This window comes from Rana temporaria, chromosome 1, assembly GCF_905171775.1.
Source record: "Rana temporaria chromosome 1, aRanTem1.1, whole genome shotgun sequence".
Lineage (NCBI taxonomy): Eukaryota > Metazoa > Chordata > Amphibia > Anura > Ranidae > Rana > Rana temporaria.
In genome coordinates, this window is record NC_053489.1 from 268,329,843 (window position 1) to 268,343,149 (window position 13,307).

At 41.0% G+C, this 13,307-nt stretch overlaps 1 protein-coding gene across 1 annotated transcript in view; it reads right to left on the reverse strand.

The window, feature by feature from the left end:
* Positions 1-1,447: 1,447 nt before the first annotated feature.
* LOC120941932 (aminopeptidase O (putative)) overlaps positions 1,448-13,307 on the reverse strand; it is a 525,264-nt gene continuing 513,404 nt past the window's right edge. Inside the window, exons 15-16 of the mRNA XM_040355486.1 lie at positions 9,094-9,180; positions 1,448-1,930 (exon numbers count right to left, since the gene is read on the reverse strand). Coding sequence (XP_040211420.1) covers positions 1,790-1,930; positions 9,094-9,180 — 228 coding nt within the window. The 3' untranslated portion in view covers positions 1,448-1,789. The remainder of the gene's footprint in view (positions 1,931-9,093; positions 9,181-13,307) is intronic.

Genomic DNA, 13,307 nt, shown 5'->3' on the forward strand with positions numbered 1-13,307 from the left:
CTGTGTATTTTGGCTCCGTTTTACCTCTCTGTGTAGGCAGTGCTCCCTTGGGAGATCGTTCTCACGCTCAAATTCTGCAGAGCTTTCCCCACTGTGCTGGGATCTGTTTCACCTGGAAACCGCTGAAAGCAAAGCTGACCCTTAAAAACACAGAAGACTTCTGTGTTTACATGTGACAGCACGGTGGCGGAAAGGAGGTCTGCCATGTTTTGGATGCAAAACTGGGTGGGAGGGCCACACGTCAAAGCCCGACGGCCAGATTGACATATGTGCTTTAAGAGATATGCTGTGAATACTAGGTGAGGGGAATACTATTTCATTCAGGCTACATAACATATTGTAAATTAAAGTTTTAATCACAGTAGCACATGGGAATCAGTAGTTATTAGCACGTATATGCTGCACCAAAGTCTACTGTGTTGGCTGAACAGTTTTTTTCAAATATTTGTTAACCAATGTTATTTCTATGACCCAAGGCTTCTTTCCATTTTTCCATTGCTGCTGTCAATTCATGCGTTATCCTGCAAATTAAAATAGAATCAGCAATAAAATAGAGCCGGGTCAATAGGTTCATTTTAAAATGACTGACCTCCTAAATGAATATATTTACTCATATAATTATACTAAATATGCTGACCAAAAAAAGGTTAATGAGATTCATAACATCTGTAAAGTTGAATGTGACAAGCTTTCACTAACAGAAATCTTCCACTCAAAAAACAGACTCCAAGTCTGTCAAATGTATTATTTCATTAGTGAAGTATCTAAACTATGTAGCACTACAGAAGACCTTCATACCAAACCAAATTGAATATGTGTTAAACTTGCATGTGCAAACACCAGCAAGGTTACCTCAGGGTATTCAAATATTGTGTAAGTGAAGGCCATTTCTAGAGCTTCATCTCATGCAGAGATTTAGAAGAAGAACCCGATAACATGATAGCCATGACGGATTCTGAGGATTTCAGGATTTATCTCCTATGACAGATATATTGTTTAGTGTAAGAAACCCTTTATGTGATAAGAATTTAGCTAAATCTAATATGCAAATAGAAAACTTCAACGGGTGCTTTATTTTAGTGCTTAGCTCACTGGGATTTATTTACACATATAGAAAGCAGATTTCTTGTGTCACTGAAAATCTGATAGCTTGCTCTAGGCCAGTGTTTCTCAACTCCAGTCCTCGGGGCGCACCAACAGGTCTTGTTTTCAGGCTTTCCATTATTGTGCACAGGTGATTTTATCAGTTTCACTGCCTTAGTAATTACCACAGCAGTTTGATCTGAGGGAAATCCTGAAAACATGACCTGTTGGTGCGCCCCGAGGACTGGAGTTGAGAAACACTGCTCTAGGCAACAGATCCAGTTTTATTGTATAATTTAGCCCCATCTAGATGTATGGTTTTTCAATTGTAATAAGGAAGGGAGATATTTAGGGACACAGTACATATTTTTAAAGGTATTAAAATATATTTATTGTTCATATCTAGTGCATAGAAGGGTAAAAATCCTAGAAAAAGACATTACATACAGTCTTACTGGCTAGGAATAGCAATATTTTCTTTCTCCGTTCATTAGAAACATACCACAAAGCCCTATGATGTTTCTAGTCTAGCACTGAGGGATCACATAAATGTGCTGGAAGACAGGCTCCAAATATGGCCTTGTTCTAGAACAAGTAATCCACCTATAGTACAGCTCTTAATCCTATTCAGTTTAACTTGCATTAACATGACCACACTGAAAGCTTGGTCGTTTTATCACAGCACTGAACTATGGAAGTCAATCCATTAAAACAACATCTCTCCCACCACTTTTACACAGGATACATCCATTTGATCTCTGACAACAGCAAAGCATCTGTGTGCAAGTTCTTGCTGTCTGGCATCCTCGTTCAACATTAATTCTCCATAGAGATACACACCCATGGCCTGTGGAGAAGAAAAGAACAAATAAACACTTTTATTACAAGAAGATTCTTTGCTCAAATGCAGCTCCCATCCCATTCACACCCCATTATATCTTTATCCTTTATTAATCACTACTAGAGGTGACAAACTAGCCAATTTAATGAAGCTTTCAACATTTATAAAGTTTCCTTAAACCTGTCCAAAACATACAGAACAGTGCAGTGTGTACTAAACTGATGATAATACCAAGTATTTATGCTTCTGAATGTTGTGTTATGGCATGCACGCAGTTTTATTTTGTGGTAGTTATAGCAGTGTAATTAACTGTGGTGTGCAATGTTTTGTGTCACAATCTATGTGCTGCCAAGACGTGTGGACTGAAGCTGAAGGCTCTGTTAGCTTACCACTGGATGCGGTTGATCTATGTGGTGTGCGCCCTCTAATTTTGCTATTAGGATTGTTCTGTGGAGTAAGACATGCTTCTAGAGGGGCTGGCACTCACTGTGGGTGGAGAACCGATGGAAGGACGTACAGGAGGTGTTTAAGAGGAGCCATGTTTTTTGCAAGTGGTTGGAATCTATGTGCTAGTTGATGCAAATACACAAACCTATAGGAACACAGGCCGTGCCATTAAAAGTATGTGTTTAACCAAAATGTTTTTCTATGGATAAAACAGGAAGGGATATGTATACCTCTACACAAGTAGAATAGTCTCTCTATTTGTCCTGGTAAAATGGGAAATCTAATATTTTACAGATGTCACTAAACAAGTGATGAGGGTAAATATTCCAGTAAGGGCTAAAATACGAAAACAGTTCACAAACCCATGTGGTTTGTATTTTAGTTTTCATTTTCCTGTCTCTGTATTTACTTGGGGCCGCATCTCCACGACACACCAAGCACATTATAATTTTTGTTTTTTAGCTTTTATTACATAATACTCTTTTGCTGCTGGTGTTTTTCATCATGGATGTTTTTGAATATCAGAACAGGTAATAATTATATGCCATTGATGTTTTTTTCCAGTCATGGTAATATAGATAACAATATAAGGGATACACTAAATTAACAAAAGTATTGAGACGCTTGCCTTTAATACACACATAAACTTTAATGGCATCCCAATCTACTTCCAAAGGGTTGAATATTGAGTTGGCCAACCCTTTGCCATAACAACTTCAGCTCTTCTGGTAAGGCTGTCCACAAAGTTAACGAGTGTGTTCTATGGAATATTTGACCATTCTTGCAGAAGCGCATTTGTGAGGTCAAGCACTGATGTGGACGAGAAAGCCTGGCTCGCAGTCTCCGCCCTAATTCATCCCAAAGGTGTTCTATTGGGTTGAGGAAAGGACTCTGTGCAAGTAAGTGAAGTACCTCCACCCCAAACTTGCTCATCCGTGTCTTTATGGGCCTTGCTTTGTGCACGGGTCCAAATCATTTGGTGGAGAGATTATGGGGTAGGGTTGTTTTTCAGGGCTAAGGCTTGGCCCCTTAGTTACAGTGAAGGTAACTTTTAAAGCGGAGGTTCACCCTAAAACAATTATATACCGTTACATCCAGCATACTGCTGACATCTACAGTATGCTGGTATTGTTTTTTTCCAGCTGTACATACCTTCTTATAGTTATTTTCACCCGGCTTCCGGGTTCTCACTGCCCCGGGGAGTAGGCGTTCCTATGAAGATGCGTAGATGATTGATGTGCGGGTAAGGCGCGTCACGCGTTCTGAAAATAGACTGGGACTCAGCTTTATACGGCGCCTGCGCAGCCAGCTCTACAGGCAGGCGCAGGCGCCGTATAGCGCCGTATAGAACCGAGCCCTAGTTTGTCTATTTTCGGAACGCGTGACGCGCATTACCCGCACGTCAATCAACTACGCCTCTTCATAGGAACGCCTACTCCCCGTGAGAGTGAGAACTCGGAGCTGGGTGAAAAAAACTATAAGACGGTAAGTACAGCGAAAAAAAAAAAATACCAGCATACTGTAGATGTCAGCAGTATGCTGGATGTAATGGTATATAGATGATTTTTAGGGTGAACCTCCGCTTTAAGGTGTCAGCATACCAAGACATTTTGGACAATTTCATGCTCCCAACTTTTTAGAAACAGTTTGGGGATGGCCCCTTCCTGTTTCCAACATGACAGTGCACAAACAAGGTCCATAAAGACATGGATGAGTGAGTATGAGGTGGAGGATCTTGACTGGTCTTGACAGAGTCCCGACCTCAACCCAATAGAACACCTTTGGGATGAATTAGAGGGGAGACTGAGAGCCAGGCCTTCTCATCCAAATATCAGAGCCAAACCTCACAAATACACTTCTGGAAGAATGGTCAAACATTCCCATAGACACTCCTAAACCCTGTGGACAGCCTTCGCAGAAAAGTTAAAAAAGTATAGCTGCAAAGGGTGGGCAAACTCAATATTGAACACTACAGACTAAGACTGGGATGCCATTAAAGTTCATGTGCGTGTAAAAGCAGGTATGCCAATACTTTTGGTAAAATAGTGTATCTTCATGGGACTGAAAAATATTAAGGCAGCTGAAATACATACATCTTGGGAAGTACGTCATTTTGTGCACTTTTTTGTTTTTTAGTTGTAGTTTTCCTGTATTCAGATTTACTTGGTGCTGCATCTATGTGACACACCAAGCTCATTCATATTTTTGTTTTATGGCTTTTATTGGATACGTCTCTCTTTTGCTGCTAGTGTTTTTCATAATGGGTGTTTTTGAATATCGTAATAGGCGAAAATGAGATGCCACTGATGTTTTTCCAATCATGGTAATACAGATAATGCCATCAGGGGTATCTTCTTGAGACTGAAAACTATTATGGCAGCTGAACACACCAAGTGCATTACAATTTTACTTTTATTCCAGTAAGGACCTGTTCTGGTGTCAACTTTGTAAAAGGGGAATTATCCCTAATTTGTATAGATTTCTTTTCACTCCCTGTTGCAAAAGGGACACTGATGGCAAATATTTAACAACTAAAACAAAAACCCACTCGGAGTAGTGTCCTATTTTGTGTCAGAAGGAAATATGAAATTCTGAACTCTACTATGCCCATTTAAGGTACACTCTGAGATTTTATTCTCACCTCCCCTTGTGGCAAAAATGTTACTGATCCTATTCAACAATGCTGGACACAAACTTTCATAAACTGTATAACTATGCCTGCAACATTTTTCTCATGCCCTTTATCCTGATTCTGGACTTGTGTAATTATTGTGTATAATAATAAATAACAAAGATAAATGCAGAAAAAGGAAAAACACATAGCATTGCACTTTTGTGTAGAACTGGCAAGTACTACATGTTAGATTTAAAAGAATGTGGCTGGTCTTTATCTTTTCCCTGACACATTTTTAAGTACCCAATCCTAGGACCTGTATGGCTAGAATGAAAAAAAGATAAGCCAAACAAATGAAACCAGATTGGTTGCTATGTTATTTCCCCAGTGCTCTGAATAAAGTGTGATCTTGATTTAGTCTATAGAGCAAAGTGAGGTAGATCCTACAACTTCAGACAAGTCACTCAGTGAAGGTACAGACTGGGGCTATTGTTTGAAAGGTGTGCTCAAAAAACAATAATTTCTTGTTTATGCCTGAACTGCAGAAATAACAGAAGGAAGCTGATTGGCTGTTCTGCTTACAAAGATATTTTTACTACAGCACATGTTTTCTACATAAGCCCTTATATCCTTACCTCCCAATATGATGCTTCACATTCATAACATTTTATATATCTTCACCAATATATTTACAGAGAAGGGGTAAGAAATGCTTCTGAATTGTCAGTGGACAGCTCACTATGCAGTTATGGACACAGACATGCAAGATTACAACATTACTCTACAAAGATTATTGCAGATGTATTACTTTGCTCCTTTATCTTGATTTTAAAACACTTTAGGGCAGGGTTCGACAAATTCCAGGCGCCAGGTCGCCGTTGCGCCTAGAATTATCGACCTGGCACCCAGGGAAGTAGAGCTGGGGGTATCCTGTGAGCGTCGGATGCCCCCCCGCGATCTCGTAGTGCCGCGATGGCCGCGGCTTTGCGGCCTATGCATTCCTAGGGGACTGGAGCGAGCGAGGGGCGGGCCGCCCCGGGTAACACCCACTGGGGGGGTGTCAGGCCGGTGGTGCCCCTCCCGCGACTGAAGACAGTGCCGCGGGTTTAGGCAGCGGCAGCACGGAGCGGTCGCGTCCTGTAGAGCCCGGGGTAGTGGCTTTGCAGAGGGTATTGCGAGCACACCCGGGACCCGGCGCAACCATCACATTTTGTCCTCTCTGTGGTCGCGGCTATGATCAATCAGTCTCTGCAGTGGCTTTCATAGCCGAGCAGAGATTGAAGCTGCCTCCCCTCCTCCGTTATGTCTACACAGTGCTGTGCATGCAGGAGGAGGGGGAGGCGGCTTCACTCTCTGCTAGGCTGTGACAGCAGCTGCCGAGACTGATCAGAGCCAAGAGTCCGCGCTACCACGGAGAGAATGGGATCATCATGGCGCCGGGTCCCGGGTCTGCCGACTGGCTCAGGTGCGGCTCGCATTACCCCTCCCCCTGCAAAGCCACTACCTTGTTCTCTTTATGTGTGGTCTGAAGGGAAGGGTCTGTCATGGCGCCGGGTGGTTCAGATGCAATACCCCTCCCCCTGCAAAGCCACTACTACTGTACTGTGGGGGGTCTGTATTGTTAAGGGGGGTCTGTATTGTTAAGGGGGGGTCTGTATTGTTAAGGGGGGTCTGTACTGTTAAGGGGAATCTGTATTGCTAAGGGGGTCTGTATTGCTAGGGGGGTCTGTGTACTGTAGGGGGGGTATGCACTGTAGCGGGGTCTGTACTGCAGGGTCCAGAGGTGCAGGGTGCTGTGTAATGTAAAGGGGTCCAGAGGTGCAGGGTGCTGTAAAATGCAAAGGGGTCTAGAGGTGCAGTGTAATGTAAAGGGGTCCAGAGGTACAATCGCTGTGTAATGTAAAGGGGTGCAGGGTGCTGTGTAATGTAAAGGGGTCCAGAGGTACAAGCGCTGTGTAATGTAAAGAGGTCCAGAGGTGCAGGGTGCTGTGTAATGTACAGGGGTCCAGAGGTGCAGGGTGCTGTGTAATTTACAGGGGTCCAGAGGTGTAGGGTGCTGTGTAATGTAAAGGAGGCCGGAGGTGCAGGGTGCTGTAAAATGCAAAGGGGTCTAGAGGTGCTGTGCAATGTAAAGGGGTCCAGGGGTGTTCGCTTCTACTCGCAAGCTTGGCGGGACGGGCCCCTTTTTTTGGCTCCTAACTTTTTTAGCTGGCTCCTAAACTCCAAACAAATTTGTCAAACCCTGCTTTAGGGTTACATTATTTTAACGATTTGTAAAGATTACTTATATTGGAAAAAAAATAAAAAATTAACGTACTAATGAGACCCTTTTCTTTGTATATAGTACGGGATACAGGGCCTCTACACATAACCATGACATGCCGCAAAGCAGTCCAACTGAGGGGCGGACAACACAGCATAAAACGTCTATAGGCGCATGTAAGAATGGAGTAAGGAAAGTCTCACCAGAGCTCAAAAGCACCTTACACATGAAACTGGCATTAGAGGAAGCATGAACATCCACTTGGTAAAACTTAACAAATGTATGAACGAAAGACCAGGTAACAGCCTTGCAAATCTAGGAAACAGTTGTCTGATGCTTAAAAGCCCATGAAGCGCTAACAGATCTGGTAGAGTACAAATAGGGAAATAAAGAACCTTATCCTTGGGACCATAAGCCTGATGTCCGGTCTAATCCACCTAGCAATTGAGGAGTGGGAAGCAGAGAGCCCCATATTGGAACCTTGGGGAAGGACAAAGAGTGAGTCCAGTTGCTTAATGGAAGCTGTAGACGAGAGATAGACTCTCACAACGTATACTAAAGTTAAACAGTTTAGAGAAATCTCCTTGGGATCTTTCAGGGTAGGACAAAGGGATAGAAGTACAATATCCTGCTTAGGGTGGAAATCAACTTGAGGCAAAAGGATGTGTAACACTAGCAAGGGCTCCTTACAGGATAAGACCATTGACTCAGAGACCCACCTTGTAGACATGATAGCAACAAAAAAGCCACCTTGAGAGTGAGATCAGATTAGAAAATATGATTTGCATTCTGAATGGTGGCTTCTGAAGGGCCAAGAGAATCAGGTTAAAGTGTCCCTGGAGATCATGGAGGGAGCAATATCTGCAACACCCGGCACAAAGACCTTAATAAAGGACACATGCAAAAAGATTTTAGAGTAGGAGGGGTTAAAGAGGGGATGTCCCTGAAGCTTTTTTTCTAGTGTCCAGTTAACTGATAGCTGCCTATAACCTACTGTTGTGACTACAGATCCTGTGACAAATATTCCCTGTAAAACACTACAACCTATATTTCAAGTTGGTTAATACTGCTATGTTGTGTATAACCAAGATTTGATCCTACATATAGAACAAGCAGAGGCATGATGGGACCTGTAGTTTTGCAACAGCTGGAGGGCCATAAGTTTGAGATCCCTGACCTAAAGCCTATATTTTTGGTCACATGATTTCAGCTAAATTGGAGAGTTAACCAATCTGAGATCTGCTCCTCCTTTTAAACAAATACCACATGACAAACTGCCTGGGTCTTGGACTGTGTACGAACTGTAGAAAAAGAAAGATAGGTGAATATCACCCAGTAATTGAGGGGTTAACTACTCACTGACTCACCAGTTAGGTGTGGTATATGCCCGATAAGAGGACCAAAATGGAAAAATATAGCTGTGTAGTACAAACTGTGTAAAGCATGCACTACAAAATATCCAAGCAGTGTAGTAGGAAAAAAGTTTATTGAAAAAAATATTAATAAATTACGTAGAATTGCATCCACTTGAAAAAGTGCAAAACCTTCCAAACACAAAACATACAGACAGTAATAAAATCAATCTGGGTGGTTTCCCAGGGTGATAGAGGGTACCAGTTGGACACCTGACAGTTAGCAACTATTGTGATAAAGAAAGAACTGTAGAAAACCTATAAAAGATGAGCATTTCAACCCTTCCATTACACTTCACTTCACTTATTTAGGCCAGAAATAATGTTAATACAGCTTATGTTAACATGTGTGTATAGATCTACTTTTTATGAAAATTTATATTAGAAACAACCTTAGATATGTATAAATAAATAAATCTGGCCATTTACATACCTGGTCCTGCAGTAGGAATATTTCCACATCCTTATAGGCTGATGTATACTTATGTTTTATAACCAGCTCACACCATCTGTGCCGCACCTAAAAAAGGAATATTGATAAGTTCAAGAACAACATTTACATCAAGACAACTATGTTCTGTACAATAAAGTAAACTTGTTTAAAAAAAAACAATAAAAAAAAAACAATGCGTCCACATCCGTGACTGGCGTGGTGGATGGGAACAGGGCAGGTAAATCAAAGCACTGAAAGAGGTCTGTTATACAACAGGAGAGCTTGTTTTTCTTTCACCTTTTACAATTGTCACTGGAACAGGTTTGCTCTCTACATCTGTTCCAGTGACAGCACTAAATTATGAAATGCCCTACATTTTCTCTTAGTAACAATGGTAAACGGCACAAGAATTGAAAGCAAATCTTCTAAACAGGGAAAACAGTAACAATGAAACCCTTTTACAGTAAAATGCCACACAGGATTTATGGAAGCTGCAATTGCTGTCCTCGGCTTCTTAAAATGCTATACGCTGGCTGTCATATGGACCCGTTGGCTTCAATATTTTAATCAGGGACCCGAGACTGGTAAGGTTAAAGTAGTTTGTACGCTAAAAGACTACTAATCTGAAATTTGTTAGCGGTCAATGACTTTGAAGATATTGAATCTAGAGGGCCAATATAGTGGTCAAGCAACTAGCATTTTCACAAGGGGTTAGCAATGGCAAAACCTGTATTTTAGCAATATAAGATTACTTTAACAGAATTATGTAGCAATTACAATCTCCAGCTTTTTTGTAAATTACCATATCGAACCCCAAATAAGCAACATTATCTACATACATATACTCTTGGGCACCCTTGGTCTAATTACTGTCCATATGTTTTGTTGGTTTCCTCTTTGAAGAGCAGTTGGCATACCCCAGAAATTAAAAAACCTAAAAAGCATAACTTGTAATTTGGCCATACTCTAGGGACCCTAGAAAAAAAATTACTGACCCTTTCCTTCTATTCCTCAACTGCCTTAATCCACTAAGGAACCAAGAGAAATGCCCTGTATTTCCAGGTTTGAATTCCCTTGTCCCTTGAGGTTTTAGTCCTGTGCTGTGTCCCGATATCTCAGCGGAAAGTTCTGTTACTAATGCTGCCCAGCTCTGCCCTATTGTTGTGTAGCTGTGACTCACCTACAGACCCTGTGTTACATGTAAATAACCAGCATTCATATGTAAACAGAAACAGTATTCATATGTAAATAGTGGCGTCCGGTGGAATTGATATGTAAATAAAGGCGGCATTCATATGTATATCATGCCCCCCCCTAAAGGTCATATCCACCATCACCTATACTGAATGTTGCTGGATCCCTAGGAGTTTTCTGTCTATTGATAGGCCCACTCACCTCCTCAGTCCATGGTGTGCAGGCAGTGAGGAGATAATGTGCTGTAACCTATAGCAACCAATCAGTGAGCAGTATTACTGTACAGTAATCTCTAGCAATCAATTAACAAGCAGAAATCATGTGCTGTAACCAATATTAACTAATCAGTGAGCCGTGATGTGTGCTGTAACCTCTGGCAATCAGTCAGTAAGCGGTAATGATATGCTGTAACCTCTTGCAACCAATCACAATCGCTTGCCTGATCTGATACAGTAAACTTATTTTGAGTCTAGATGCTATTTATTGTATGTCTCAGAGCAGGTGGAGAGCGAAATTTGGGGGCCCCCAAGAACATTTTTGCCCAGGGTCCAATCAATATTAAAGACGGCCCTGATGGTCTCCCCGTGCCTGCATGGGGTTCCTCCAATATTCCAAAGACATGCTGATGGAATAATTGGCTCCTGTTCAAATTGGCCTTAGTGTGAGAGATGGAGCTTAGATTGTAAGCTCCTTAAAAGCAGGGACCGATGTAAACGTTCTGTGCTATATAATTACCTGTAATAAATAAATGAATTGTATTTTAGTGAAGTCCAAAAATACTTTGCACCTACACAAGATTTGTTAGTATGTTTGCACCTAGATTATTTTCTGCATGTTCACTATTCTAAAAGTACACCTGAAACTGTAGCTAAACGTAGCGCCTTGTATCTGTATAACACACAACAGAGTTTAAGTCATATATAAAAGGAACATCCTTTGTGTAAAGTGCACAAAAAGTTGACTTTGTGAACATATTCTGTGTTCATGTCTTCTGTGATTGGTGTCCTGTGCTTTTATAAGACTCCATTCACCCTTTACAACTCCAAAGTTGCACAGACTTTAGAGTGTAACTGTGACCCAACTTGGATATGACTTTGGCTTTGACCAGTGATAATGGACAACTGTTGCATTGCATAACATTCAGGTACAACTTGTAATGTGACGTTGGTGTCCAAAGTTGCATGACAAGTCGCACACGTGTGAATGGAGCTTAAAGTGCTGTTACCACATTAATTACATGTTTGCCCAGTCAGTACCAAAGTGTGTCAATAATAATAGTTGTATTTTCATCTGTAGTACATTGGTATAATATATAAAATACAAACAGTAGAGTTTTAAACTAGGTAGATTTACTGAAATAATAAAAATGCACAAAAACAGGCAAAATTCTTGTAGATTTTGTACTTATTAGTAAATCATTTTACAGTAGAAGGACAGTTTAGAATGTTTGTTTTTCACCTTTAGTTAAAAAAAAAGGTTACTATTCAATTGTACCCTTTCCTTGCCATCTGAGAAACACCAAACAAACTGGAGCGTATTACACACCTAGATGCCAAGCTGTAAATCCTCAAACCTAAAACATTAAACAATTGTGCCATGACATGGCATTTTCTAAGCTCTAGCTATGATTATGGATGTAGGAAAAGGCTGAATCAGTGTGTTAGCCAATGTGCTATGTTTAAAGTAAATAGTGCAAGCCATTAATCTTGCATAAAGCACTGTAGAGACAGTTGTGAAGGATAAACAAGATTAAATAAGCATCTCATACAAACAGAACGTCAACATCCCAGCTATTTCTTGAACGTATACCGGCTGCTTAGCCCTGTTCTTTCATTTATCATAACTGAATCTAAGGCCATCTTTTCATGTACCTGTATTTGATTAGAGATGCATAGTACAGTTATGAAGACAGCTATCAGCAGCTCCATATTAACAGGAGTAAGCTATGTGACTCATGAAGCTCAGCCGACGTCCTAATTAAAATGATTGATGAGTGATGAAAGGACAGGAATGGTGCATTATTTTCTGTTTTCCCTTTTTTTTTATGATTTCTAGTTTTACAGAATCAAGTCAATAGGGTTAACAGCTGTTATTAGAGTCCTTACTGCATCAATATTAAACAGCCAATCCAACACTAACCCAACTTAGCTTTGCTCCTATCATTTTGGTCTAGGCCACAATAACAAAGAACAGCAGGGCCACCTGGCAACTCTTGTACAATGTATACAGGTCTGAACAGTTAAAAATGTGAGCTTTCTTGCACAAGTAAGAATACGGAGTACCTTTAGGTTCAGCTTCAGTATTAACATTCGAACGCTCAAAGTACATTACAATTCCTCTAGGAGAGAGAAGATGTCAAATGTAGTATAAAGGGCACTTTCTTATTTCCCCCCCTTACTATTTTGCCAGATTGCTATTGGTTCCTGCAAGGTGCCTTCTTCCCCAGTAACAAGTGGTAATTGGAGGATTTTGGTGGTTTGTGCAAGTGTGCTCTGCCGCTCCTTTAAAGCTGCTCACCTGCGTCATTCTGCCAGCTTTAATAGTTATGTCACAGTGCTGTTTAGTGGGGGTTAGTCATCCAGTCAACCCTTGATGAACAACGTGAGTTGATTTTCTGAATTTGGTTATTTAGCGGCATACAGTATCTCACACCCCTCACATTTTTGTAAATATTTTATTATACCTTTTCATGTGACAACTCTTTGCTACAATGTAAAGTAGTGCGTGTACAGCTTGTATAACAGTGTAAATTTGCTGTCCCCTCAAAATACTAGCTCATTATGCCTTTGTCTTGCAGGGTTTATTTTTTGGGGGAATTTTTTTCTGAGGTTTACAACCTCTTTAAATTTGGAGTTTTATTCAGGTGCCATAGCTGTAGGGCCATTGCAGTTTGCAGCTGAACTCGCACGATTTCATTACCACTGGCAGTCCCGATTTCGGCTGCGATTACAGACACATCTTTGCAGGTTTCTTCACAGATGTCAATGTAAATTGCATGCTGAAATCGCAAAAAGTAGTAC